The sequence below is a fragment of the Chelmon rostratus genome, chromosome 17, assembly GCF_017976325.1.
Source record: "Chelmon rostratus isolate fCheRos1 chromosome 17, fCheRos1.pri, whole genome shotgun sequence".
NCBI classification, from domain to species: Eukaryota; Metazoa; Chordata; class Actinopteri; order Chaetodontiformes; family Chaetodontidae; genus Chelmon; species Chelmon rostratus.
The window spans coordinates 395,011-422,500 of NC_055674.1; the positions used below are offsets into that span (position 1 = coordinate 395,011).

The 27,490-nt window shown below is 43.7% G+C and overlaps 3 protein-coding genes across 6 annotated transcripts in view; 2 read left to right on the forward strand and 1 right to left on the reverse strand.

Annotated features, from left to right (window-relative positions):
* The first annotated feature begins 7,352 nt into the window (after positions 1 to 7,352).
* Positions 7,353 to 12,958, forward strand: LOC121621342. 3 transcript variants are annotated; one of them, XM_041957769.1, is made up of 4 exons: positions 7,353 to 7,561; positions 9,266 to 10,057; positions 10,215 to 10,384; positions 10,832 to 12,958. In XM_041957769.1, exons 2-4 carry the CDS (start codon positions 9,326 to 9,328, stop codon positions 11,814 to 11,816), a joined length of 1,887 nt encoding a protein of 628 aa, XP_041813703.1. In that variant the 5' UTR covers positions 7,353 to 7,561; positions 9,266 to 9,325; the 3' UTR covers positions 11,817 to 12,958. The 3 variants fall into 3 exon arrangements, with proteins under 3 accessions (XP_041813703.1, XP_041813704.1, XP_041813705.1); XM_041957770.1 differs by having other exon boundaries at positions 9,299 to 10,057; XM_041957771.1 differs by having other exon boundaries at positions 9,305 to 10,057.
* Positions 12,959 to 13,911: 953 nt separating this feature from the next.
* On the forward strand, positions 13,912 to 23,929 carry LOC121621344 (properdin-like). The gene is made up of 11 exons (XM_041957776.1): positions 13,912 to 14,069; positions 14,933 to 15,071; positions 15,299 to 15,462; positions 15,659 to 15,826; positions 15,918 to 16,127; positions 16,209 to 16,376; positions 16,782 to 16,973; positions 17,542 to 17,715; positions 22,458 to 22,655; positions 22,879 to 22,993; positions 23,613 to 23,929. The coding sequence occupies exons 1-11, from the start codon at positions 14,000 to 14,002 to the stop codon at positions 23,740 to 23,742; spliced, it is 1,728 nt and encodes a 575-aa protein (XP_041813710.1). The 5' UTR covers positions 13,912 to 13,999; the 3' UTR covers positions 23,743 to 23,929.
* Positions 23,930 to 24,938: 1,009 nt separating this feature from the next.
* LOC121620857 (suppressor of cytokine signaling 7-like) overlaps positions 24,939 to 27,490 on the reverse strand; it is a 13,406-nt gene continuing 10,854 nt past the window's right edge. For both annotated transcript variants that reach the window (XM_041957096.1, XM_041957095.1), the window contains one exon: positions 24,939 to 27,490. This exon is cut by the window's right edge and continues 249 nt beyond it. The gene's annotated coding sequence lies outside the window, so the exon portion shown is untranslated.

Here is a 27,490-nt window from a genome sequence, read left to right on the forward strand (position 1 = left end):
TCAGTCGGTTAGCATGAGATCATGACCCAGGACCTGTTAGCTTTAGCCTCAGTCTGTTGTGACCTGGGATCTGTTAGCTTTAGCCTCAGTCGGTTAGCATCAGATCATGACCCAGGACCCGTTAGCTTTAGCTGCAGTCTTTTAGCATGAGATCATCACCTGGGACCTGTTAGCTTTAGACTCAGTCTGTTGTGACCTGGGATCTGTTAGCTTTAGCCTCAGTCTGCAGTCTGTTTAATGACATTTAAGGAAATATGGAGCCTTAATGAGCCTCATGTCAGGACAGCCATCTTTTTTCTCATGAGGTTCTGCAGGTTTCACAGATTTAACAGTCTGAGTGAGCTCATAAATGATCCTTTTACACTTCCAAGACCTCTTAAAGATGAAGGAGACAAATCAGTCTGAAATCGAATCCAGGAACCTGAGTCCGGACACCTTTTCCACCTGCAGAGGGCAGCGAGTTCTCTGAAGCCACTGACCAGCTGTCTGTTTGATCAGCTTCTGGTTATCTGTCAATCAGAACCACATCAGGAACTTTACAGAACCTGTTTGTCAGAATCTGGTCTTCCATGAGGCTCCGAGTCTTGTACTGCAGTTTCTCCATATCAGCTGCACAGTCTGTATGTTAAAGATCTGCTCACAGTGTGTACGGACTGAAGGGTTTCGAATCAGTGTCTGTATTTACACAGAATTTAAAGAACAATGGTACATTTTGGAGCTGTTGTGTGATGAGCAGACAGACGTTCGGTCGAACGAGCGCCGCCTCGTCTGTCTTTCAAAGAACGTTTGACTTGTTGCCTTGAAAGAGTTTGTGTGTAATAAAAGTCAAAAAGCCGAATGATTCAAACAAAGGAGCAGCGCCATTTCTCCTGAAAGAAAAGTAATTTAGCTCCGTGATGATAAACAGAAGATTAAAAAGTTTCACACTCATCATTACGGCAGTTATACTTTGTACTTTTCATTTAAATTCTGCATTTTCAAATAAACGTAAGTCAGCTAATGAGCCGTTAAAGATTAGCTTGCTGTATTTGTAAAATAAACATGTGTTGTTGTTGTTTTTTTTAACCAAGTATTTATTAATCTTCACATGTATTAGTACATACATTCCAGTTCACATCAAGTCTTCCTTTGCCACATACACATGAAGAAACGAAGACATTCAGAAGATGTATTACAAACAGAACAATTAAATCAACAACAGTTTGGCAAACAGTTCCGGCCCACTGGATTGTCTCTGATAGATCGCTGCTCAAGATTTCACATATCACAGGACAGTTCTCCTGAAACAGCACAGTTTGACATTGTTTCACATTGATAGATTTAAGTATGCGCTTATGGGAGCCCATCTTGTTCTGAAAATGTCCATCTTAAGATGAAGGTGTGCAGTTATCTTTTCCATCATATATACCTTCTTCACTCTTTCTTGCCATTGAGGTATAGTAGGAGGAAGTGGTTTTAGCCAGGAGTTAAAGGTAAATCAATGTTCAATATAGAGATCATTTCCTTCCAGATCCCTCCCCAATAATTTTTCAACTTCGGGCAGTCCCAGAATATGTGTGTGTGGTCTCCTATCTGTTGACATTCCCTCCAACACAAATTGGTTCTACTACTATCAAATTTAGAAGTTATTGTGGGGGTTCGAAAATATCTCATTTTTAATTTCCAATTGAATTCCTTCCACATTGGACTGCTGGTTATTTTATGTCCCTCCTCACACACATCTTCCCAGCATGTATCTTCAATAATAATATTCATTTCCATCTCCCACTTGTCTTTTAAATCCAGAGCACTTCCTGACATCAACAAATTTAAGCATTTATAAACTCGTGAAACCACCTTGATGCCTGTACCTTCTTCTCTAATTTTTATAATCAGATCTTCTATAGATGTGGGTTGTTTCTTAAGTAAACTCCATTCTTTATGTGACATCAAGTAACTTCTCAGTTGCAAATACCTATGAAAGTCTTTATTTGTCAAACCAAATTTATCTTTCAGTTGTTGAAAAGACCTTAAGACTTCCCCTTCAAACATCTGGTGGATCATTGTAAGCCCCCTTTTCCCCCATTCTATAAACCCAGCATCTAGTTTATTAGGCTCAAAATTCATCAGCTCGGAAATTTTCATTGCCCTTGAAATCTCCAGGGGAGCTCCAATCTTTTTCTTTATCACATTCCAAACTCTTTGGGTGCACTTAATCCAATCATTTCTAATCTTACATCTACTTTGAGTTTTCTTATCCAAAAAAGGCAGTGCCTCAAGGGATACTATTGCACATGAATCCTTTTCTAACTCAAGCCAATTTGTTTCTTCATTTTGCAATAACCACTCCACTATTGCTCTAAGTTGTGCAGCCCAGAAGTATAGTTTCAAATTCGGCAATTCGAGACCCCCCCAGTCTTTTGGACCAGGTTAGTTGTTTCAATCTAATTCTGGGTTTTCTATTTTGCCAAATAAATGCAGAAATTAACCTGTCCAATGTTTTGAATACAGAAGATGAAATCCAAACCGGAAGGGACTGAAAAAGGTAGAGTAGCCTGGGGAGGATATTCATCTTGATTGTTTCAATCCTGCCGAACAAAGATAACGGGAGTATCTTCCATCTGTCTAAATCCGCTCTTATTTGAGTAATTATTTTCCCATAATTTGCGTTGTACAATTGTGAAGTATCAGGGGTAATTATAACTCCCAAATATCTGAATCCCAAAGCTGACCATCTAAAAGTGACCATTTTTTCCAGCTCCGGTGGCCATTTCCCCACCATCATCATTGCCTCAGACTTGGACTCATTAATTTTATATCCGGACACTGATCCAAAGTCCCTCAGGCACTTAAGCAGCGCTGGAATAGAAATCAGGGGTTCATTTATGTACAATATTATATCATCCGCGTACATCGATAGTTTGTGTGTCCCTCCTCCACTAGATATCCCATAGATCAAAGGGTTTTCTCTTATCAATTCTGCAAGGGGTTCTATGTTGATTGCAAATAATAGAGGTGACAATGGGCACCCTTGTCTGGTTCCTCTTTTGAGTTCAAATTGTTCTGAAGTGTGTCCATTGACCGCCACTCTAGAATTTGGGCTCATGTAGAGCACTTTAATCCAGCTGATAAAATCCAAATGAAAACCCATTTTATCAGAGTATGTTCCAAATATCTCCAACTGACCCGATCAAATGCTTTCTCCACATCAATGCTGAGGAGCATAGAAGATTGATTCCTGGTCTTCGCAGTTGAAATAATGTTCAGAGTACGCCTAGTATTATTTGATACTAGTCTCCCTGGTATGAAGCCTGTTTGGTCTGGTTTGATTAATTTCTTAATATGTTTCTGAATTCTTTTGGCCATTATTGAACTTAATATTTTGACGTCATTACAGAGTAGACTGATCGGTCTATATGAGGCACACTCTGTTGGGTCTTTTCCTTCTTTATATATTACCGAAATAATTGCCTCTGACCAAGTTTTTGGAGGATCTTTTTTGTTTAAGGCATAATTGAAGACTCTTTGTAACGGGTGTGATTTCTGTCTGAAGACATTTATAGAACTCCCCGGGGTACCCATCTATCCCCGGGGATTTGTTATTTTTTAGGTTCTTTGTAACTTCTTTAATTTCATTTTCTGTGATTGGGTCAGCCATCGCTTCAGCGTCATTTTCCTCTAATTTAGTTAATTTAAGTGGACTCAGGAAGTTCCTAATCATATCTACATTATTTTCTGTTTCTGATGAATCATACAGTTTCTTATACTATGCTGCAAAGGCTTCTGTATATCTTTGGGGTCAGACAATTGCTTTTTAGAGGAGGGACACACAATCTTATTAACCACACGACTCGCTTGTGCTTTACGTAGCTGAAAGGCTAGTAATCTACTAGCTCGGTTTCCCTGTTCGTAGTACTTTTGATTGGAAAATTTTAGAGCACCCTCTGCTTTGTACGTTAATAGTTCATTCAATTTCTGTTTGTTTTGGTTAAGGATTTTCAGAATAGAGTCATCTTTAGTTCGTTTATGTTGTTGTTCCAGACTTTTTATACTCTCTTCAAGTTCAAATTGTATTTTTTTCACGTTCTTTTTTTAATTTGGAGGAGAGGGAGATTATTTTCCTCTTAACACTGCTTTGGCAGTATCCCACAATGTTGATACAGACACCTCGCCGTTATCATTGTGTTCCAGGAAGTTTTTCAATTCATCTTTTATGTTCTGTAATATCTCTGAATTATTTAGCAGTGAGACATTTAGCCTCCAATATTTGGTAGGTTTCTCTTGACTTAAGATAAAATGACAGGTCCATGATCTGAGATAGTTGTGGGTTCAATATGGCATTCGACCGCTTTATAAGCATCTTGTTTTGAAATGCAGAAGAATTCTGGAGTAGCTCTTGTGTACTCCTGAAAAATGTGTGTAATCTCTCTCTTTACGATGTTTCAGGCGCCATATGTCTACAAGCCCTAATTCTACCCTCATGCTGTTTAGTGACTTGGATTTTAATCTTTGAGCCCTTAAATCAGGTGGACATTTTTTGATTCATTACGCAGTTAAAGTCCCCTCCCACTATGATCATTCCTTTCGAATGTTCGGCCAAGAGTGAGGCAATTTCTCTGAAAAAGGTCGGGTCATCCTCATTTGGCGCATAGAGATTCATGATCGTTATATTTATACCCCCAATTGTGCCCATCACCATCACGTGGCGTCCCTCTTTGTCTATATGTATTTTATCTGGAATGAGGCCAATTGATCTATGGCACAAAATGGCAACTCCTCTTTTTTTCCTGTTTTCGTAAGATGCACTAAAGATTTGGCCCACCCATTCTCTTTTCAGTTTTTGATGTTCCCTATTATCCAAATGAGTCTCCTGAAGTAATGCTATAGAGCAATTTAATCTTTTTAGTTGGGAAAATATTTTTTTTCTTTTAATAGGATGGTTAACACCATTCACATTGTAAGTAATTATGTTTAACATATTCTCCTTGTCCTGTCTTTAATTTTACCTGCGCTATTAAATCTTTCTATAATCACCATACCTTGTAGATTGTCCAAAATTAAATTCAGATTACAATCCAGGAATTTACTATTCTCCAAACCTGTATTTACCGGTAACAATAGAACATAAAGAACATATAGAACAAATAAACAGTAAAATGTAAACATTTTAAAACTTCCAACTGACCAGTGGGCTGCCACCATAAACCAGGAAATACCATATAATTGGTTATGAATATAAGTGACTTGAGCAGTCCACTCCTGATCTGAAATGGGCAGAGAGACGGAGCCCTCTGGGTAAAAAACAATTGCAACAGTCACCCAAATTGCCCTAATTCGGGGGTTTTGTTGCCTTAAGTGCCCAAGTACTAGCATACAGAACTTTCCCTCCTCGTTCCCCCCTCCCACAGTGACCCATCGATGTTCATTGTCTTTCAGTAGTGTATTAACCCGAAATTCTCCTGTATATAAAACTGCATTGTCCCCATACAGAAGATTATCTGGTAGTGAAAATGTCTGTAATTAGCATATGAACTGACTTGTAATCAGCAGGACTGATCATATTCAGTACTCACGCCCCTCATATGGGTGGCTCTGTCAATAATGGCTCTGATTTCCATGGTGGACAGTAACTGTCTCTTCCTTCTCCGGTTGTCCTGCATCATCCACATGTCTTGGGTCAGCTCTCTCTCCAAGACGTCTCTCTCATCCATCTCAGCTGCGACTCCGAGCTCTTTCAGAAGCGGCTGCGCCTCCAGTAGGGAGGGGAATACTTTCGTGTCTGCGTCTAGGAAAACTTTGAGTTGGGCTGGGTATGGAGAATGGGCTTTGATGTTTTTTTCTTTCAGCTTTTTGATCACCTCCCGCACCTGTTTCCTCTTCCTTTGCACGTCCGGCGAGTAATCCTGGTCAAAATTAATTCTCTGTCCCTTGAATGTGATGTCCCGTTGTTTCCACGCTTGCTGTAGCACCGCTTGCTTCACACTGAAGTCCAGAAATCTTACTATTATGGACATTGGTAGAGCTGCTGTCCTCGGCTTCGGTGTAATAGCTCTATGTGCTCGTTCCAGTTTGATTTCCACTTCCTCCTGAAACTCCAGTGTTGTCTTAAAGAACTCCACTAAGAATGGCACCATCTCTTTCCCCTCTGCTTCTTCGGGAATCCCATACACCCTGATGTTATTGCGCCGTAGTCTGTTCTCCATGTCTTCTTGTTTAGCTGTGAGCTTTGCCTCCATCTTCAGTAAGTAGCCTAGCTCCTGGCACATACTCCTATCTTCAGCGGTGCTCACTCTGTTTTCCACCGTGGTTAATCTTTCGTCCAGCTTCTCCATTTGTTGTTTAATTTCTCCCCTGCAGGAAGGTCTGTGCATTTCAGGTGTGGTGTGTCTGCGGTGTTGAAGAAAAATACACCGCAAGCTGTGATGAAGGCTTCATCGAGGCCTCTCCGTCCACAGTGATCCGCATTTCATCATCCGTCAGTCGTACGGTTGGGTCCGATGTAGCAGCGTCCCTCGACATGACAGAAAAAAATGTTTTAGAGTTAAGCACAGGGTGAAAAATACATAAGCAATTATAAAAAATGAGAAGCCTGGTAAGGACTGAATCAGTATATGATGACCCACTGAAGACATTTTTTAACAGACGTTCAGATCATTTGTTAAAATTTCTACAAATTAATCAACAAAACTTCTAACAAGAGATTAATGCTGATAGGAGACAGTTAACTCGTGATTCCAAGCAATCGTTCTCAGTTTTATTTAGTGAGGTGGACCTGTCAGTGCTGAAGGACAGTCCAGCCTCCTCTCCCTCAGTGATGCAGTGGTCCATCTGTCCTCTGAAGGCAGATCTATTGTCAGGTTCAGCAGCAAGGTGAGTGTAGCTACCTGGTAAACCTTCAGTAGAAGTGGCAGGTTTACGGTCTGCGCTCACTGTACGAAAAGGTGCTTAAAAACCTCCACTGAGCTGCATCAACGAGTTAAAGTTCACAGTTTTAAAGAAGCAGCTCAGAAATCAGAAACTGGTTCTGACTAATTCTAAGACTCATGCAGCTGCCACACAGAGTGAAATTCTACTTCATGATACCAAACCGATATCTCGACTCATTTAGAAGGAACTCATTAGAACTGTTGTTAGTATTCACAGATTGGTGTTTGAAAGGCAGTTTGTCAGTATGGCAGCAAACAGCCACAGTGGTTTATGAACCACTAGATGTCACAATTGTCATGGTTGTAAGCTTGAGCTTCACATTCAGTATTTAGAGTGCAGTAATAAGAGTGGGAACATATCTGCCCCTCCCTCTGACCGAGGACAACAAACTGCTGACACGTTCATAATGTTCCTGCTGCCCTGGTGCATGCTGGGAGATGTTCCAGTGCACCGACCCTCCCAGGACACCGATGAAGTTTGATAATGGAGCAGATAACACGAGTCTGTGCAGGAGGTTCCTCTGCAGCTGCAGCCTTACAACAAGTCACATGACTTACAGAAAGTGAGCTACAAGACTCCGTCCAGAGAAGAAGAAACTCTGCCGCAGAGCTCACTTTCCTGTCAGACTTCACTCCACCAGAACCTTCAGCAACAGGTAAGAAACTGATGTTACTTTTCTATCTTTGCCTCTGAAGATCTTTATATAAGAAGCTTCATCTGATCTACAAAAGTCCTCCGATTGTCCTCACAAGATGCAGAAGAATAAAAAGCTTCTTTTTTGTATATCATATCCCAGTATTTCTTTAGTTCACTCCACACTCCCTCCCAATGCTCCTCTACTTTTTGGCATTTCCAGAACACATGTGCATGGTCTGCCTCTGCCTGACCGCATAGCCTCCAACATAAGCTTTTATCTGGTGTCTTCTTTGGTGTTATGAAAAACCTTATAATGTTCTTCCACCCAAATTCTCACCATATTCTTGAACCCGTAGCTGATTGTTGAGCTTTGCACACATTATCCCAGTTCTCTTTCTCTTTCTCTTTCTCTTTCGTTATTTCTATGCCCAGCTCTTTTTCCCATTTTTCTTTTATATATATAGTTGAATTACCCCCGCTGGCACCAATAGCTTGATATAGAGCAGAGATAACTCTACATGTTCTTCCTTCGTATGCATTTATGAGTATTTTAATGATCCCATTTTGTTCTCTGGGTTCTTTTACACAGAGAAAGTTTAACATGACATCTGAAGTATAAGAATACGCTGCTTTCTGGCACGCAGTGTGTTATGCAGTACTTCCTGTACAACACCCAGGTCACAGTACATATTCAGCTATGAGGAAGTTTACTGTGCAGACATGTTGATACTCAGCTGATTATCCTCCAGACGTGGTGTCGCTATGAAAACCGTCCAGACGAGGAACTAGGAAAACCTCAGAGGAGAATCTTTGAAACAGTAAAACCCAGAACAGATTATATATTCAGGTCTTCTGTTACTCTCTCAGCTCAGCGTCCGGAAATCCAGTTTCAGTCCTGATACTGTAGATAGGACTGATAAGGAAGCTAAAAAAAAACTGATCAGACTGGTCTTAGGTCTCAGTCCAGAGGAGCTCACAGGGAGGAACCAGTTCATGCAGCTAAACTGGCTCCCTGTGGAGTCCAGAGGGACACAGTTAAAACTCTGTCAGGAGGTCTGCAGGTCAGAGAGGCTCACAGGCACAACACCAGGTCCAGAGCATCAAATCTGACCCTGGTTAAGAATCAGTGGCCCAGTAGGTAAAGGTTCTTTCAGATACTCGGATGACAGGATTAGATTAAGGTTCCTAATGGCATTAAACAGACTACAAACACCGGTTCAAGGCAAACTGAAACCCTGGCTTTAGATTCTGTAAGCCTGACGTTGTGGTTGTGTCAGCAGGTTTGATTGTGGCTCATTTGTGGACCAGTTTCAGTGTGATCTAAAGTGTTTACTTTAGCCTCTAAATCTCCAATGCTAATATCAGGAGCCCCGATAGACTCGTTCAGGATTCAGCTGAGGGAAGCGGCTCCTCTGTAGCCTCTCAGCTCCGGTCCTGAGAGGTTCTTCTTCCCGGACTGCGGTACTTCAAACGGGCCGTTGTTTGGATCCCTCCAGTTCTTAATGATTCTAGCATCCTTGGTCCTGCTCCTCCCAGTGTAAAGGTCCTGATTGTAGACGCATAGCTTAGCAAAGCAGGACTGCTTTAAACTCAAGGTCCACTTGTTGAAGTCAAGTGTATTTCATGGTCTTTATCAGCAATTGGACTTCGCTCAGTTGTCATGGAGATGGATTGGTTGCATCAAGTAATCAAAGTGTCCTCTAATCTGACTTTCTTCTTTCAGACTTGACTTCTGTTTTCTGCTCTCTGTTTGGAGGATCAGGAGGACCCAGAGACCGCCTTCATGTCGACCGCTGACCTGCTGCTGGAGCTGATTTTCTCCTGGATCGAGCAGAGGAAGCTCTGTGCAGAGCGGCTGAGGAAACTGGCCCAGGAGCTGGAGTCGCTCAGGGAGAAATGCAACGGTGGGCAATGTGTTGGCAGCACAGTGTCGGTGATTGGTGCCGCATGTCTGATCGGGGCCGGCTTGACCACAGTGTTGACCGCCGGAGCAGCTGGTCCAGCTCTAGGTGCGGTAGGAGCAGCATATACAGGTATAGGTCTCACCGTATCTGTGGCTGCCCAAATCATTGAGCACTTCGTATCCAGTGACACCATGAAAGAGGCGCAGAAGATTGAAAAAAAGAGCAACGAAATTGAAGAAAAAATTCAGAGACTGTTCCAGCAGCTGAAGGCGGAGAGGGAGGAGGTGAGTTCCTTCCCAGACCCAGATGAAGTGGACCGACACATCATGACTGAGGTTCTGAGAGCCGTGGCCAGACGAAGTGGACTGAAGCAGAAGACTGTTGACCGGATACTCATCCGCGCTCATGAGGACACCTTTGTTTTGGATGTAGGACCCAGAATCAGGCTCGAGGAGACCGTTGGACTGATAGATGTTCTTGTTGTTTTAACATTTTTCACATTCGAACTTAGTGGGAAAAAATACAAACTTGTATTCACTAAAGCAGCTGAACAACTCATCAAAACAATGACTTCAACTGGATTTAAAACAGCCCTGAAAGGAGGTGCCATGGTAAGCTTCAGAACTGTTTGATGGTGAAGCTTTAGCACCGATGGTCACATAACTCCATATCACAATGTGGTTATTTATGATTGATAATTATTGATTTGATGTTTCTATGATTTTGATAAATGTGAATGTGTATTCCTTGATCCATATTCATCATCAGGTTGCGGGAGGAGCTGTTGGTCTGGCGTTTGCACTTCCTGAGGCAATTGACAACTGGAAAGAGCTGATCAAGAACAATCACGTGACTGAAGCGAGCCAATCACTGAGAGATACAGCTGACGCTCTTCTAAAGATCAGCCGGACACTGAGGGAACAGCTGAACAACATGAAGTATGATGTCGTTTTGTGATTCTCCACCCAGAAGCTCTCCTGTAGATCTGAAAGCAGGATTCATGTCAGTTACAGTGGATTCAGACACCAACAGGTTTTCATGGCAGAAACTCTATCAAAGCACCCAAAGAAACCAAAGAAACAAGTCAAAACCACTTCTGCAGTTTAATCCACTTTACTGTCCCTCAGTTTGTCTCTAACACTCAGATTTTACAGATAAATCCATGACATCCTCTTAACACCCAAAAACTGTAGCAATGACGTACAACCAGTCCTCAACATGACTTCGCTATGTACAAACAATCACTTAGAGACAGCAAAGCTAACGGCACGCTAACAGGATGAGGGCTTCGTTTGTCGAGTTTTTACTTTCCAACATTTACGTAAATCTCATTTCAGGCTTTTTTTGAATGACGCTAACTGTACATTCACTTGTTTTATTCACAGGAAGATGTTTGACGAGATGGCTAAACGTGAACGAGAACATGAGGAAAAACTTTCCAGAGAGAAAGAAAAAAAGGAAGAAGAAAAGAGGAGAAACCAGAAGAAACCAGATCAAAGGCACATGAACAAACACCACGATCAAACTAAACAGACTTTTACTTTTTATTTTTTTATTTTTTTATTTATTTTTTTACTTTTTTGTTTTTTTAGAGTCTGCATTCGCAGTGAAGACACCAACCAAACACCTCCCACAGCAATAAGGATGGGGTTGCTCAATGTTCGGTCGATGAATAACAAACCATCCAGGATCAGAGAGCTCATATCGCAAAACAACCTGGACGTCTTTGCCACAACAGAGACGTGGTTAAATGACGACACCGGAGACGCAGTCCTCAGTGAGGCTTCACCAGAAAACTTCAGATTTTATCACGAGACGAGGGGCAGTAGAGGGGGAGGGGTAGCGCTTCAGTTCTCGCAGCAGCTGCGGGGTGAACAAATTCATTTTGACGTCACAGTAACATTTGAATATGTTGCCGCAGCTCTGCAACACGATGAGTGGGACGAACCTGTCCTGATCATCAATGTGTATCGTCCACCGGGGGACAACTCGAACCAATTACGTGCATTTCTGGATGAGTTTCAAAGGCTCTTGAAAGAAGTTTTTAAAAAGTACAACAGCATCATTGTGACTGGTGATTTCAATATCTGGGTTGATCGTATGTCCTCTTTGGAGTTTGATTTTTTTGTGTGGATCAATAACCTCGATCAGCATGTACAGGAGCCAACACACAGCAGAGGTCACACTCTGGATCTGGTCCTCACCAGAAATGTTCAAATCTCTGGTCTCACAGTCAGGAATGATGGGATATCAGATCATTACACTGTATATTTCAATGCAAGGCCAGTGTCAAAAGACACGAAGGAGAAAACTGAAGAAGAAATCGATCAAGACGAGCAGATAAAACGATTGAAACGCAGAGAAGAATGAACAACAGCGTGGAGGATTCAGGAGGATCTGTTGGCACAAATGTTTTCATAGAATATAATCAGCTCATACCTTAGAATGAGTCTTTGTATCCGCAGACGGAGCAGCTCCACCTCCAGCATGATGCACCGCCACGTTTCTACAGGAGCCCAGAACAGACCATAAACACTGAGTGTACAGAAAGACTTTCACATTTTACAGGAGTTTCAGGTCCACTGCAGGCTCTCCTACACAAGGGAGGGTGAGGTGAGGCTGTTCAGTTGGTTGCAATCTGCAGTCCCACCATTAGATGCTCCCCCATCCTGCAGAGTGGACCTTCAACATACTGAACTGTCTTATATTACTGTGTCACGAAAAAACAAATCACACAGCTTATTGTGGCTCTGTGTACTTCCTGAATTAAACAACTTTTACATTTTTACAGAGCGGAAGTGCACTTCATATTAATATAGAGCAACTAAATGAAATGTTTTTCAATATTATTGTAAACATTACTGTAAAAACCAGAGTGTGTCGCAGGATTGACCTTAGTTCAGTCCAACAAAAAACGGGCGGTGCCAGTCAGAGTCACGTCTGACAAAAAAATAATTAGAAATCAAAAACAAAAACAAGTTTTCTCAACTCGTACAAAACACAATAACAAGTACGATATTTTCAGAAATGAAAAAGAAACAGTCCACAACTTTTCCAATTTTCCCCAAATATATTAAATCATTTGACAATTATTGTTATATATATATATTATTTTTCACATTTTTAATTGTTTTTATTGTTACTTATTTGCCTATTTGCACAATTATATTGTTCTTATTTGCACCTTCCATACTACTTCCATCAGCCCCCCGTTCTAAAGAGCTTCTGTAACAGGGAATTTCTGCATTGTGAGATTAACAAAGCGTTAACCATCAATCTGTCACCACACAGACTGACAGACATGTTGTTCTGAGCAATGAATAAGAGCTTCAGGTAGGCAGGATTTGTATTCCGCAGGGTTGGCTGGAAGACGGTGACTGGAGTGTGGATGAAGTGGGTGTGGATGGAAGGAATGAACTCATGACCAGCGGGGAAAGATGTAATTTAGACAACTGGGTCTTTACGTTTAATGTAATACACAAATACTATAATAAAGAATAATGAAAGTCGTGTAAAAAAGATCCTGTGGTCCACATTTTTTTTACTTTCAGTTGTGTCTGCAAAGCATTTTTCGAAAGTGTTATATGTACGCATGAACAACAGGGGCCCAATGATGGAGCCTTGGGGAACATCACAGGTCAGAGGCGCGTCGGAGGCATTTCCCATGACTGCAGAGAAAGTTCTGTATGATAAATAAGACCTGAACCAGAACCTGAAGACAAACCACTTTTCGTGGTGTTTAAATGGAATAAAATGATCTGCTGTGTCAAATACAAGTTAGTTCAAATTAAGAATAGAAATCAAACAATCTACAGAATCAGCTCTAAGTAAATTTGTCAAAAACATCAGAATTATTCTTAAAAGAAATCAACTGTTCTTTAAAGTGTCTGATTGAAATGGTTTAGAAAAGGCTCTAAAATGTTTAACATCCAGAGGTTAAGGCTGTTTTTTAAGTAGGGGGTCCACTACTGCCAGTTTAAGGCAGGAGGGGACGTAGCCAATGAGCAGAGAGCTGTTTACAACAGATGAAGTCATGAGAGCAGCAGTGTTAAAGACCTCCTACATGAGTCCATGATGGCTTCAGTCTCTTAAAGCTTTAAAATGCCTGAGGGGGGCAGATGGTGTTTATCAGCTGGTTCCTGGCAGGAGCAGCTTGTTGCGTCATGTTCAGTTTGGAGGCTGATGAACTTTACAGGAAATCTTGCACAAACACACAAACCGGATTTCATCACTTAGGAGGACTTTACATTCACATACATTCAGTCTCTGCAGTCTGACCCGAACCTTAACACACAACTACTGTCTGTCTAAACCACAAACTAGCCATGATCTAAGCCTCATCCGCCCTGAAAGGCTCATAATAAGTCTTATGGTTTCGCTACCGCCAGTTTGTCCTCACAATTTGCCTAATCCAAACAAACACACTGAGCGGGGGCTGGAGGAGGGGTCGCTGCTGAAGCAGAAGTTAGAAGGAAATCGAAAGTGAAGAAGCTGCAGCTGAGTCTCAGACTGAACTCCAGATTCTGTCTTCAGTTCTTCGCAGCAGCAGCAGGATGGAGGCTCGGACGGCTCTCGGGATTTCGCTGGTTTTGGTTCTGCTGCTGGTTTCTGTGGAACGTTCTGGTCAGTCTAATGTACTGTCTGAATATCGAGCTTTGTTTGTCTGTTAGTCGTCAGGGTAGAGCTGCCGGACAGATTTCAGCTTGGTGAACAGATCATGGACAAACATTCAACTCTGACTTCAATGAGAACATCTGGCAGAAGAATCTCTTTGTATTTTAAAGCAGAGGCAGATTAGACATATTGAATGTGGTGCGGGCGGTGAAACTGCACCTGGATTCTAAAGTACGAAAGAAAGACGAATTACAGCTGGCACATGGCTGAGTGCAGGTTCAGGCTCTGGTTCTGGAGTCTACACGTTCAGGCTCTGGTTCTGGAGTCTGCAGGTTCAGGCTCTGGTTCTGGAGTCTGACTCATTTGTACCATCCTGCTGTGTTTACTGTTGAATGTACGACTGAAGGTGCCTCTCTGGATCTGGATTTTGGTGAATATGTGTAAATGTTCACAGTATCTGTTGATGTAGGGCGTTGGGACGGACTGAGAGACGTTGCATTCATGTACCAGGAAGCGTCCACGTGAACAAGTTCTGACATCTGTTCGATGATGTGACAGGGATCTGGCTCTGGCAGGTTTGGTTAGGGTTCAGCAAAGATCATGGTTTGGGTCAAAATGATGATGACGTTTATGCCTGAACCTGGGAACCAACAGTAACAGAACTGCTGCGTCATGTAGAAACGACACCAAACCAAGATCTGATCCATGTTCACCTGTAACACACACACACACAGCCACATGCACACACACACACAACTGTGAAACAGCATGGATCATCAATAACCTGAGCTGATGTTCCATTTTATTCTCTTGTTTGCGTGTGTGTGTGTGTGTTTGTGTTTGTGTCTGTGTGTGTGTGTGTGTGTGCACAGAGTGTGTGCGGTGTTTTGCACGTTTCAACCGGATCCTGGGTCAGTGTGACGAAGAGCTTGGCGAGGTGGATGAAGACGACTGCTGTCAGAACCCTAACTTCGGTTACCAGGCAACAGATGGAGTGTGTCGCTCCTGTGGGTCAGTGGAAATACACACACACACACACACACACAGACAACCAGCGCTGACCCTCTGCCCCCCAAACTACAGTCTGACCCTGACCTGTCAACCTTATGAGGACTCTCAGGTCTCCAGATGGGGGAGGGTCCCCACAGCACTGGTGTTTAAACACGTGTCCTCACAACACACACACACACACCATGGGTCCTCACAAGTCACACCAGCATGTGATGGTGTGTTTCCAGTCCTCCAGTGTGGTCTCCCTGGTCACCGTGGTCACAGTGTAACGTCCTGTGCGGGGGCGGAGTGACACAGAGAAGCAGGACGTGCTTTGGCATCGGCCAATCAGAATGTGAGAACGCTGAAGACAAACTACAGACAAAACCCTGCACCGGCAGCTGCTGCGACGGTACACACACACACACACGCACGCACGCACGCACGCACGCACGCACACAGACACACACACACACACACACACACACAGACACAGACACACACACACACACAGACACACACACACACATAACATCAGTCACATACATGTTGAAGTTGAATGTGGTACATTAACGTGTGAGTGTGTGTGTGTGTGTGTGTGTTTACAGCTAAGGGGTGGGGTTTGTGGCTCTCCTGGTCACCCTGCTCGGTGACCTGTGGAGGAGGCGGAGTCAGAAAGAGAGAGAGAGTCTGCTCCGGTCCTCCTGAGTGTCACTTGGCCTGCAGTGGTCCCTCAGAGGAGACAGAGAAGTGTCCAACACACACCACCTGTCCAGGTAATCTGTCCATCTGTCTGCCATCAGAACTGTCTGTCTATCTGTTACCTGTCTGTCTGACTGTCTGTCCACGTGTCTGTCTGTGTCTCAGTTCATGGTGGCTGGTCCAGTTGGTCTGGTTGGTCTCAGTGTTCTGGTTCATGTATTGATGACCAGCGTGGTGATGTCGTCATTCCCTCAAGACTGCGATTTCGTTCCTGCTCTAACCCCGCCCCCTCCAATGACACGATGCCACCTGGAAATGGTTGCCCTGGAGACGACTTCCAGGTCCAGGACTGCAGTGAACTCCCCAACTGTCCAGGTGAGAAAATGAAGTGATCAGATAAGACGTTTAAGTCTTTAATGAAAACCTGATGTGTGTTCTGATTGGCTGTCCCCACAGTGGACGGCAGCTGGGGGGCGTGGTCTTCACCTGGACCATGCTCCGCCTCCTGTGGGGAGGGGCTTCAGATGTCAATCAGGGTGTGTGATCACCCCGCCCCTAAATATGGTGGTCGTTTCTGTGATGGACCGAGTGCTCGGAGCAGCACCTGTCGGAGTCCCTGTCCTGGTAACACACACACACACACACACACGCACATGCACACACACGCACACACGCACACGCACACACACGCACACACACACACATCGTGTCTCAATAGTTTTTGGGGACATTACATTAACTTACATTCATTTCCTGGAGACCAACCCAGACCATAACCTGAAGCTAAGGTTGACCGAGCCTTTCCAGTCACGTCCGATCATGACACTCTCACCTGTTACCGATCGACCTGTTCACCTGTGGAATGTTCCAATTATATTAACAAAGATCACTGAAGCTGCTGAGGTCAGACAGTGAATGTTTAGTCCGTATGTTGAGTTTATGTCAGGGCGGATCAGCAGGTTCTACATAAATACTATATGAGTTAATACGTTCTTCGTCCGTCTTCGTCCGTCTCTGTGTCTCTGACAGTCGACGGGTTCTGGACTGGTTGGTCTGCTTGGGGTGAGTGCTCTGCTTCCTGTATCCCACAAGGCCAAAGTCCCGTCAGAACTCGCCACCGGTCCTGTTCCAACCCCGGCCCTTCGTCCAGCCCGCCTGGCAGAGGTTGCCACGGTGATGACAGGCAGACAGAAAACTGCGACCACCTGCCTCACTGCCCAGGTACACCTGTCTGTCTGCCTACCTGTCTGACTGAATACATGCCGCTGTCTTTGTCTCCCATTGTTCAAAGACTAACAGCAGCTCCCACCACTCAACCATCAACAACAAAAAGGACAAAAAGACAGATTCCCAGGTGCTTTAATGACTCCCAGGTGTCCACATAGAGAGAATTAAGACCTCCAGGTGTCCACACAGAGCTGATGAGGACTCCCAGGTGTCCACACAGAGAGAATTAAGACTTCCAGGTGTCCACACAGAGCTGATGAGGGCTCCCAGGTGTCCACATAGAGAGAATTAAGACCTCCAGGTGTCCACATAGAGAGAATTAAGACCTCCAGGTGTCCACACAGAGCTGATGAGGACTCCCTGGTGTCCACATAGAGAGAATTAAGACTCCCAGGTGTCCACACAGAGCTGATGAGGACTCCCAGGTGTCCACATAGAGAGAATTAAGACTTCCAGGTGTCCACACAGAGCTGATGAGGACTCCCAGGTGTCCACACAGAGCTGATGAGGACTCCCAGGTGTCCATGTAAAGACAATAACTTTCTCTGTCTGTTTGCACCAGTGGATGGAGGTTGGGGGTCTTGGTCTCCCTTCTCCTCCTGTCCTGTTACCTGTGGCATGGGGCTTCAGGTGTCAGTTAGGAGCTGTGACAGACCCGCCGCCAAACACGGTGGCCGGCCATGTCCCGGAGAGGGCCGTCGAACCAGCATCTGTAAGACCAACGTCCACTGTCCAGGTACGGTCAAGATTTCTGGCCTTTATTGCATGAAAACTTTGTCCACTCAGCGGCCGACTCTCAAATCTGACGAGTCTCGCTAGTCGGGTTTAAAATCAGCTGTGAGTCCTGTCACAGGGCGGCCAGCGGCAGCATTATGTTTGTCTGTTTCGAACCAGAAGTCCACGAGCCGCCGGTTTCTGCACATAACTGTGGCCAGGAGGTTTACATTTACTCTGAAAATAAATATGTTAATACAGTCATGAATGAAAATAAAGGTATCATCTGCAAAACTTCAGCAAAACAGAAAGACAGAAAATCTCAGCCACAGCTTAAAGGTCTGAGAGACCGGATCCTCGATGAGCCGCCGCAGGCACGATTACGAGACGGTGCATGTAATCTGATTACAACGCAAGGAACGATGGAGTATCTCTGCGTCACTGCAGAGTCACTAAGTACATTTACTCAAGTACTCGGCTTAAGTGGAGGAACTTGTACTTTATGCTCCAGCTTCTACTATCTACACCTGTGTGTCAGCTGCAGCTACAATAAGATAAGATAAGACTTAATTGATCCCAGCTGGTAAAATTTAGTTGTTACAACAGCAATAGAAGGTAGAACAAAGAACTAAAACACAATAAAAAAGATCTAAAATAAATCATCTCTAGTTTTATAAAGTTACAATAATAAACGTCGAAACTTCTAGAAACAGAAAATTAAACTGCAGCTTCAAACCTTCTGACCAATAAAAACTGTGTTTGAGTCCTCGTCACCTTTCAGAGACTCTGATACTGCTGTACTTATACTGCATGGAGCTGATAATACTGCTGTACTTATACTGCATGGAGCTGATAATACTGCTGTACTTATACTGCATGGAGCTGATAATACTGCTGTACTTTAACTGCATGAAGCTGATAATACTGCTGTACTTATACTGCATGGAGCTGATAATACTGCTGTACATATACTGCATGGAGCTGATAATACTGCTGTACTTATACTGCATGGAGCTGATAATACTGCTGTACTTTTACTGCATGAAGGTGATAATACTGCTGTACTTTTACTGCATGGAGCTGAGAATACTGCTGTACTTATACTGCATGGAGCTGATAATACTGCTGTACTTTTACTGCATGGAGCTGATAATACTGCTGTACTTATACTGCATGGAGCTGATAATACTGCTGTACTTTAACTGCATGAAGCTGATAATACTGCTGTACTTATACTGCATGGAGCTGATAATACTGCTGTACTTTTACTGCATGAAGGTGATAATACTGCTGTACTTATACTGCATGGAGCTGATAATACTGCTGTACTTTTACTGCATGAAGGTGATAATACTGCTGTACTTATACTGCATGGAGCTGATAATACTGCTGTACTTTTACTGCATGAAGGTGATAATACTGCTGTACTTATACTGCATGGAGCTGATAATACTGCTGTACTTTAACTGCATGAAGCTGATAATACTGCTGTACTTTTACTGCATGAAGCTGAGAATACTGCTGTACTTATACTGCATGGAGCTGATAATACTGCTGTACTTTCACTGCATGAAGCTGATAATACTGCTGTACTTTTACTGCATGACGCTGATAATACTGCTGTACTTTTACTACATGGAGCTGACAGTACTGCTGTACTTTAACTGCATGAAGCTGACAGTACTGCTGTACTTTAACTGCATGAAGCTGACAATACTGCTGTACTTATACTGCATGGAGCTGATAATACTGCTGTACTTTTACTGCATGAAGGTGATAATACTGCTGTACTTATTCTGCATGGAGCTGATAATACTGCTGTACTTTTACTGCATGGAGCTGATAATACTGCTGTACTTTTACTGCATGAAGGTGATAATACTGCTGTACTTTTACTGCATGGAGCTGAGAATACTGCTGTACTTATACTGCATGGAGCTGATAATACTGCTGTACTTTTACTGCATGAAGGTGATAATACTGCTGTACTTTTACTGCATGGAGCTGATAATACTGCTGTACTTTTACTGCATGGAGCTGATAATACTGCTGTACTGTTACTGCATGAAGGTGATAATACTGCTGTACTTTTACTGCATGGAGCTGAGAATACTGCTGTACTTATACTGCATGGAGCTGATAATACTGCTGTACTTATACTGCATGGAGCTGATAATACTGCTGTACTTTTACTGCATGAAGGTGATAATACTGCTGTACTTATACTGCATGGAGCTGATAATACTGCTGTACTTTTACTGCATGGAGCTGATAATACTGCTGTACTTTTACTGCGTGAAGGTGATAATACTGCTGTACTTTTACTGCATGGAGCTGATAATACTGCTGTACTTTTACTGCATGGAGCTGAGAATACTGCTGTATCCACCAAGCCCAGGCCCGATCCCTGGTTGAATGATTCAACCCGGACTCTCAGACAGCGCTGCAGACAGGCGGAGAGACGCTGGAAGAAAGACAGGCTATGTATCGCTCAGTATCAGAGGACTGTGAAGGAGGCTAAATCACAATATCTGTCTGACATTATCTCGTCTAATAGACACTGCCCCCGTGTGTTGTTCAGTACCATTAATTCTGTTGTGAGCCCCCACTCTAGTCCTCTATCTGACGCCACTGTTTCTACATGTGAGGACTTCTTACACTTTTTCGTTGACAAAGTGATGTCTGTGAGAGCACTAAGCAGCGGCAGCGTCAGACCAGACCAGTCTGCTACAACCCCACACTCTTCAGTATTTGACCACTTTGAGCCCATCTCCCTCTCATCCCTTGCTGATGTAGTGAAACATGTGAAATCAACAAATTGCCCTTTGGATGTTTTCCCAACAAAACTGCTTAAAGAGGTGTTCTCTACTGTTGGGCCTGTCCTCTTGGTTTTAATGACGCTTGCCTTAGCTCAGGATGTGTTCCGGCTTCTTTTAAACATGCTGTTGTGAGGCCACTTCTTAAAAAACCACATCTTGATGCTAATGTTTTATCTCATTTTAGACCTGTTTCTAACGTGCCTTTTATCTCAAAAGTCCTTGAGAAAATTGTTTTTATCCAGTTACAGGCATTTTTAGAAAATAATTTTATCCTGGAAAAATTGCAGTCTGGGTTCAGATCATAGCAGAGTCTGCGCTGCTTAAAGTACACAATGACATAGCTGTGTCTGTTGATGCTAAACCTCCTGTTGTCCTTGTGCTGCTTGACTTAACGGCAGCATTTGATACAGTAGACCATTCCATTCTCTTGTCCCGCTTAAATAATTATATTGGTATCCGTGGTACTGCACTCAAGTGGTTTGAGTCCTACCTAAACAACAGGACCTTTTCTGTAATGATTGGTGACCTGTCCTCCTCTGTTGCCTCTTTGTTTTGTGGAGTTCCCCAGGGCTCTATTTTGGGACCTTCACTTTTTTCACTGTATATGTTGCCGCTGGGGTCAATTATAGCGAGACATAATTTAGCATTTCACTGCTACGCTGATGACCTCCAGCTGTATTTACCAGTGTTCCCAACCAAAAGTGTTGCTCTTCAGTCCCTCACAGACTGCATCAGAGACATCAAGTCATGGCTGGAGAGCAATTTCCTTCATTTGAACGAGGAGAAGACCGAGTTCATTCTATTTGGTGACAATGTTCTTGCAGATTCGGACTCTATGTTTTTGAAGCTAAAACCATTTGTAAAGAATCTCGGGGTTATTTTTGACAGCAGTTTCTCATTCGTCAAACAGATTGATAACGTGGTTAGAGCGAGTTTTTATCAATTACGTACTTTATCTAAAGTAAAGCCTTTTTTAAATCGCACCGACCTTGAAAGGACTATTCACGCTTTTATCAGCTCACGAATAGACTACTGTAATGCTCTCTATGTTGGTGTTTCCCAGTCTGCCCTGAGCCGCCTCCAGCTGGTGCAAAATGCAGCAGCTCGTTTCCTGATGAACACTTCAAGGCGTCAGCACATCACCCCAATCCTCTTTTCCCTCCACTGGCTTCCAGTATCGTTTAGGATAGATTTTAAAATTTTACTTTTTGTTTTTAAAGCCCTCAACGGCCTAGCTCCTACTTATTTGACAGAACTTCTCTCTGTCCGAAACCCAAACAGGGCGCTAAGGTCCTCAAATAATTTATTACTGGAAGTCCCAAGGGCCAGGTATAAACACTGGGGGGATCGAGCCTTTTCCGTCGCTGGGCCCAGACTCTGGAACAAACTGCCCCCTGACATGCGCACCATCACAGACTTTGGCCTCTTCAAAACTCGGCTCAAAACATATCTTTTCAGACTGGCTTTTAATACACAGTAATGTGGTGACATTTTATTTTATTTTATTTTATCATATCTTATTTTATTCTATCTTATTTTATTTGCATTTAATCTCTTTTTTATTTCCCTGATATGTGTTCTATTGTTGCTATCTTTTAATGTGTTTTTCATTTCTAATTTCACTGTTTGTTTTTAACTGGAAAGCACTTTGGTCACATTGAGTGTTGTAAAGTGCTGTATAAATAAATTTTGATTGATTGATTGATTGATATTTATACTGCATGAAGCTGAGAATACTGCTGTACTTATACTGCATGAAGCTGACAGTACTGCTGTACTTTTACCAAATGAAGCTGACAGTACTGCTGTACTTTTACTACACAAAGGTGAGTTACATGAACATATTGGTACTTTTACTGAAGTCCAGGATCTGAATACTTCATCATCACAGTCACTGGACACACGTGTCATGTCCTGTATGAGTGTAGCTGGTGTGTACTTGCAGTGGACGGGACGTGGTCAGAATGGTCGCCGTGGAACCCGTGTAAGTTCCCGTTCGGCGGGCGGGACATTCGCTGTAAGCAGCTGGGCGGGAGTCAGACTCGAGAGCGCCAGTGTCTCCATCGAGATCATAACGGCACCATCTGCACAGGGGACGCTCTGACAGAGAGACGAGTCTGCTATGATGTCAGCAGCTGTTACCGTGGGTGACGCACACACGCACAGAGTACACACACACACAGAGTACACACACACACACTAAACAACCTGACTGTCACCAACAGCCAATCACATGCTCTCTCTCTGTCTGTATGTGTGTGTGTCTCTGTTTGTGTGTCTCACTGTGTGCACTGTGTGTGTGTGTGTACTCTGTGAGTGTGTCTACTCTGTGTGTGTGTACTGTGTGTGTGTGTGTGTGTGTGCAGTGAAGGGCAGCTGGGATGGCTGGGAGTCGTGGAGTTTGTGTAAACCGTCGTGTGGAGGAGGAAAGTCTCAGCGCTTCAGGAGGAGACACTGTCAGCCTGACTACAGTAACTACAGGTGAGTTCCAGTTTCTGCACCACACTGAGGGCACACCTGGAGCTGCGGAGGACCAATCACTGGAGGGACGAGAGGCAGGAAGTGTGTTTCTGTTCACCTTTGTGGATAAAACCAGAGTCTGACTGAGTGAATGAACGATGATGTACGTTGGTCATGTGACTCAAACGTCACTCGTCTTTTCAGCGAAGATCTGAAAACATCAGATCTGTGGAGTGATGAGGAGGAGGTGCAATCTTCCTCACATGAACAGAAATGTCTGATTTCCATCATGTTTCCATCATCTGACCTTTGACTGGGGCTCCAGTAATGACGCCATCTGGCACCACCTACTGACGGAGCCCTGTAACAGCAGGTTTTATCTTGTTACAGTCAATATAAAGGGAGTATGGACTGCAGCTCTGCCACAGAACGTTAAACATGCATCCACCACCTCGACCTCCACCCGTCTTTACAAGGACACACTGCTTCCTGTAGTGACACAGAACTGAAACCATGAGGGGCAGAATCGTCCCACACAGATCTGATCCAGAGGAAACCTGTACCACCACCATTAGATACAGAACAGAAATATCAAAGTGTGCTGTCTGAACACTGAGCGTGTGCGTGTCTGTGTTTTCAGTCCTACCATCGGTCGCCAGAGGGAGCCGGCAACCTTCTTCGGGACTCCACGAGCCGACTGCGGCTTGCCGCCCGACGGTGGCCAGAAGCTTGAAATTGAGCAGTGCCTCAACGTTCCCGCCTGCCCCTAACGGCAAGCTGAGACGTCGTCAGCAGACTGATGGGAGAGAAGAAGAAACGAAGTCTCTGGACTTTTCTGTCATGTTTGATGCGTAGTGAATAGTGGATCATTCAGTTAACTGTCGGCATAGAAACGTCTGATAGACTCACGTGTTAATGTGCTGAACTGTGCTGAACTATTAAAGTTGTGAATCATCAGCGTCTGTGTACGTTCATCAGTGACAGATTGAATGAAATCAGTCCACGGGTCTTTGTTGTGAAGCTCCTGTGTTCAGTCTGGTGTTGTTGGTAACTGCAGCTCTGAGTCAAACCAGGCCGATCCGGTTGGCACCAGCAGTAAAACCACTTGAAAACCAGAAGTAATGAAAAGTTGTTTCCGCTTCAAATCTGAAGGGTTGACCCTCCGAGGAGCAGGAGTATCAGCAGCCACCAGTCCTGGTCCAGCACAGTTAGCCTGAAACACCCATCCAGGGCAGACCAAAGGGAACTGAAAGCTGTTCCTGAACCATCTGGACTACCTGCCTGGTTCTGGTCCCTTCTGAAACTCTGAACGTTTACCCCCCCAGCAGTCAGAGTCACTGTCAGTGCTGCTGGCGCTTTAGCAGAAGTCTGAACACACTGAAGCAGAAGGGGGGCACAGCATGAAGCCTTACATTAGTCCATGTTCAATAAAAACTGATCACAGTACCACAGAAAATCAATATTTCACATTTGCTTTTCTTGCCTCCACCTGTTGGATATTGTCGGCAGAGGAAGAATCAAATGATCAAGTCAGCTGATCCAAACGTTTTTGTGGGACTGTTTTCACCCATGGACTCTGATGAGACGTCATCAGTGACTTACCTGCATCTTATAATCGTTCGTTTGTCGCTGTCGATTGTACCGCCTGTGGTGACTGGAGCTAAATGGTTTAGCCGTGAATCATTTCCTCAGTAGTTTTGTTCCTCCTCACCAGTGGAAAGACTGATGCTGCTGATGTGCTGCACGTGAAAGGGCCTTTAGCTTTCCTGCAGACATCTGTGAGCCTGATGCGACGGCGTTCTGGTAACTTCGGTTAGTCGTAACACAACGAATGAACGAGTGAAAGTGGAGAAATCATGATTAAATGAGGGACAACCGCTCAAAGAATGAAGTTATTAATCTAAAAGACATTTCATACTTTCAGTGTTGAACTGAAATCAATCAATGACAGAAAAGAGCTCCACCTGCAGGCCAACATTAGTCCCGCCCACACTGTTTTATTAACAGGTGACTGCACAAAAATGACAGATTACTACTTCACCGTTCCTCCACACCAAAAATAACCTTTCACATTTCAAGTGTCAGCCCCCAGCAGGGCTCCAGTCCTTCAGTGTGCAGTATTAATACTTATCCCCCCACTGTTTTGACATCATGGAAGTGTCCCCACAGGGCGCTCAGGTCCCAGCTCCAGTGTTCCCAGTCTCTGCTGGGCCAGAACTCATTCAGAGCCAGCGTCTGGATCGAGAACTCCAGTCCATCCGAACTCCAGCATGTTCCAGTGAAACATCGGCATCTTGTGACGTCGAGGTGACGTCGCAGTTCAGTAGTCGTCACAATAAGCTTTTTATTTTTATTTTTTCGTTTTTTGGTAATAGTGCCACAACAGTCGGTGCGGCCGGTCGCCTCTAGGATCCCGTACTTTTTACCAACGTGGAAAACTGCCGTCCCTGCTGTTTGTTACGCAGAGCTGTGATTTTTAGAATCACATCATGAATGGAAAACAACTAAAAATCTGAATCCTGAATCCTGATCGTTGCACAGGATTCACCCTCATTTATCTGTTTCTGCTCGGGTGAACCCTCTAATTCCTCTTCATTTTTTAGAAACCAGTAAAACATTTGAAACTTGGTGCTGAATAACTGAAACACGTCAGTAATAATTAGACTTGTACAAATGACTCCTGACACGTGGTGCTAAATTATCTGGAAGAAAGAAAAAACACCAAAAAAAACACAACATTTTGTCAGGACTCAGAGTAACAGAGCTGTAACACAACAGGTCCATCAGGTGATGAATAATCTTGCCCACATTAACACTGCAGGTACGCAGAGACAATGTGGGACAGAAGTCCAAAAACCTGCTCAACTCTTCCTGCTGGTCTTACGACGAAGCATCAAACTCATGAAACTAAAACTGTTTAGTGAGACTCAAAGTTCATTCTTGACAGCAGCTGACAAAACGTCAATGTCCTTTCAGTTCTGGAGCTTTCGACCGAATGTCGGGGTTTTCAGTTGTCACCGATGGTTAAATTCAGCTTCTTTCAGAGAACGTTGAGGACTTCGTCATCAGGTGACCTTCAGACATCCACGTGGACGACAGTGCAGGAGGTTTACATCCAGACTTTGCAGTAATGTCACAATGTTGAAAGCTCCAGAACTATTACTAAATGGACTTGTGGTGAAATCATTGGTCCGATCCTGTTTCCAAGGTGAAGTATGAACCTTCAATAACAGCTTTCAAACCAACGAGGCCCAAAGTCGTTAAAGTGCTCAGAGAAAAGTGGACCAATCCATAACGAGGCAAGTCTGTGTTTGAAAACTCCAGACCTGCCACTAAATGGACGTCGCAGTGAGACTGTTTGGCCAAATGTCCAGCGAGTTTTAGCTTTTAGCTCGATCAACATGAGACTTGAAGTTGTTTTTGTCACAGAAACCTGTTTTGGTTTAGCTTTCTACAGCTTCATAAAATCCCAAAATGTTTCAGAACACTGAGCCGGGAGACATTTGTGAGACATTTGTGAGACATTTGGGGGACACGTGGCATTTGGGGGTCTCTTTAACAGAATCAGAGAGGGCACTGACACCTTTCTCAATCTGCATTTAGACAGAAAATCACCCAATTCAAAGTCCACGTTTAGCTAAATATGGTCCAAATAACCACTGATGTTTTTGTTCTGCCCATTCTACCCAGAATGCTTTGGGTAAGTTTAATTTTTAGTTTTCGATATGTTGCGCATCTCAAAGGGTAAGTCTGGTCACACCAGCGTTCAAAACGGCCAAATTTCGTCGTCATCAGATCAGTTAATTAAGGTGAAATAAATTGAATTTATGCAGTGAAGCTGAGCTCTGATTGGACGGAGAGCTGGACAGCTCAGCCAATAAAAGTCAGAGTTCAAACTGCTCCACATCAGACAGTTAGCCACCAAGCTAATAGACTTCTTGTCCCTCTTTAATGACTCTTATTGAATGTTGAGAACAAAATATTCTATGCTAGCAGGCTGCCAGCTGTTAGCGGTTAGCTAAGAGTACAGTATAATACTTCACCAACTAGAATCAGCTCTCTTACACGATGTGTTACTTCCTGGTGTGACTGGGTCTTGGCGCTTCATGTTTTTATTGGACAGTTTATCATCAGCGCTGCCTGGACTTTGGGCACCTCGCCTGTATGGGACCACACGTCCCATGCTAACAGGAAGTGAGTAAAGTAGACTTTGAGTTGAGACGACTGTGTCACACAACAGCTTGATCACATTATGTCCTCCAGTTCTCTGGAGTCTGGACTTCAAAGTGCCGAGAATTTCAGTTCAACCTGGTGCACCGAGAAAAACCTCCAGCGTTACTGTGAACCTAAAATTTATTCTTTATTTAAAGTCACCGTATAGATCGCAAAGTGTGTTTTCATTGTCAGGTTTGTGTTGGAAGTTAAAGGATCCCAGAGGCGACAAAATGTTTCTGTCCTCACAATGAGGTTCTTTGTTTTTGCTTCGTAGCGATTTAGCGTCGTCGCTAACAGTGATAC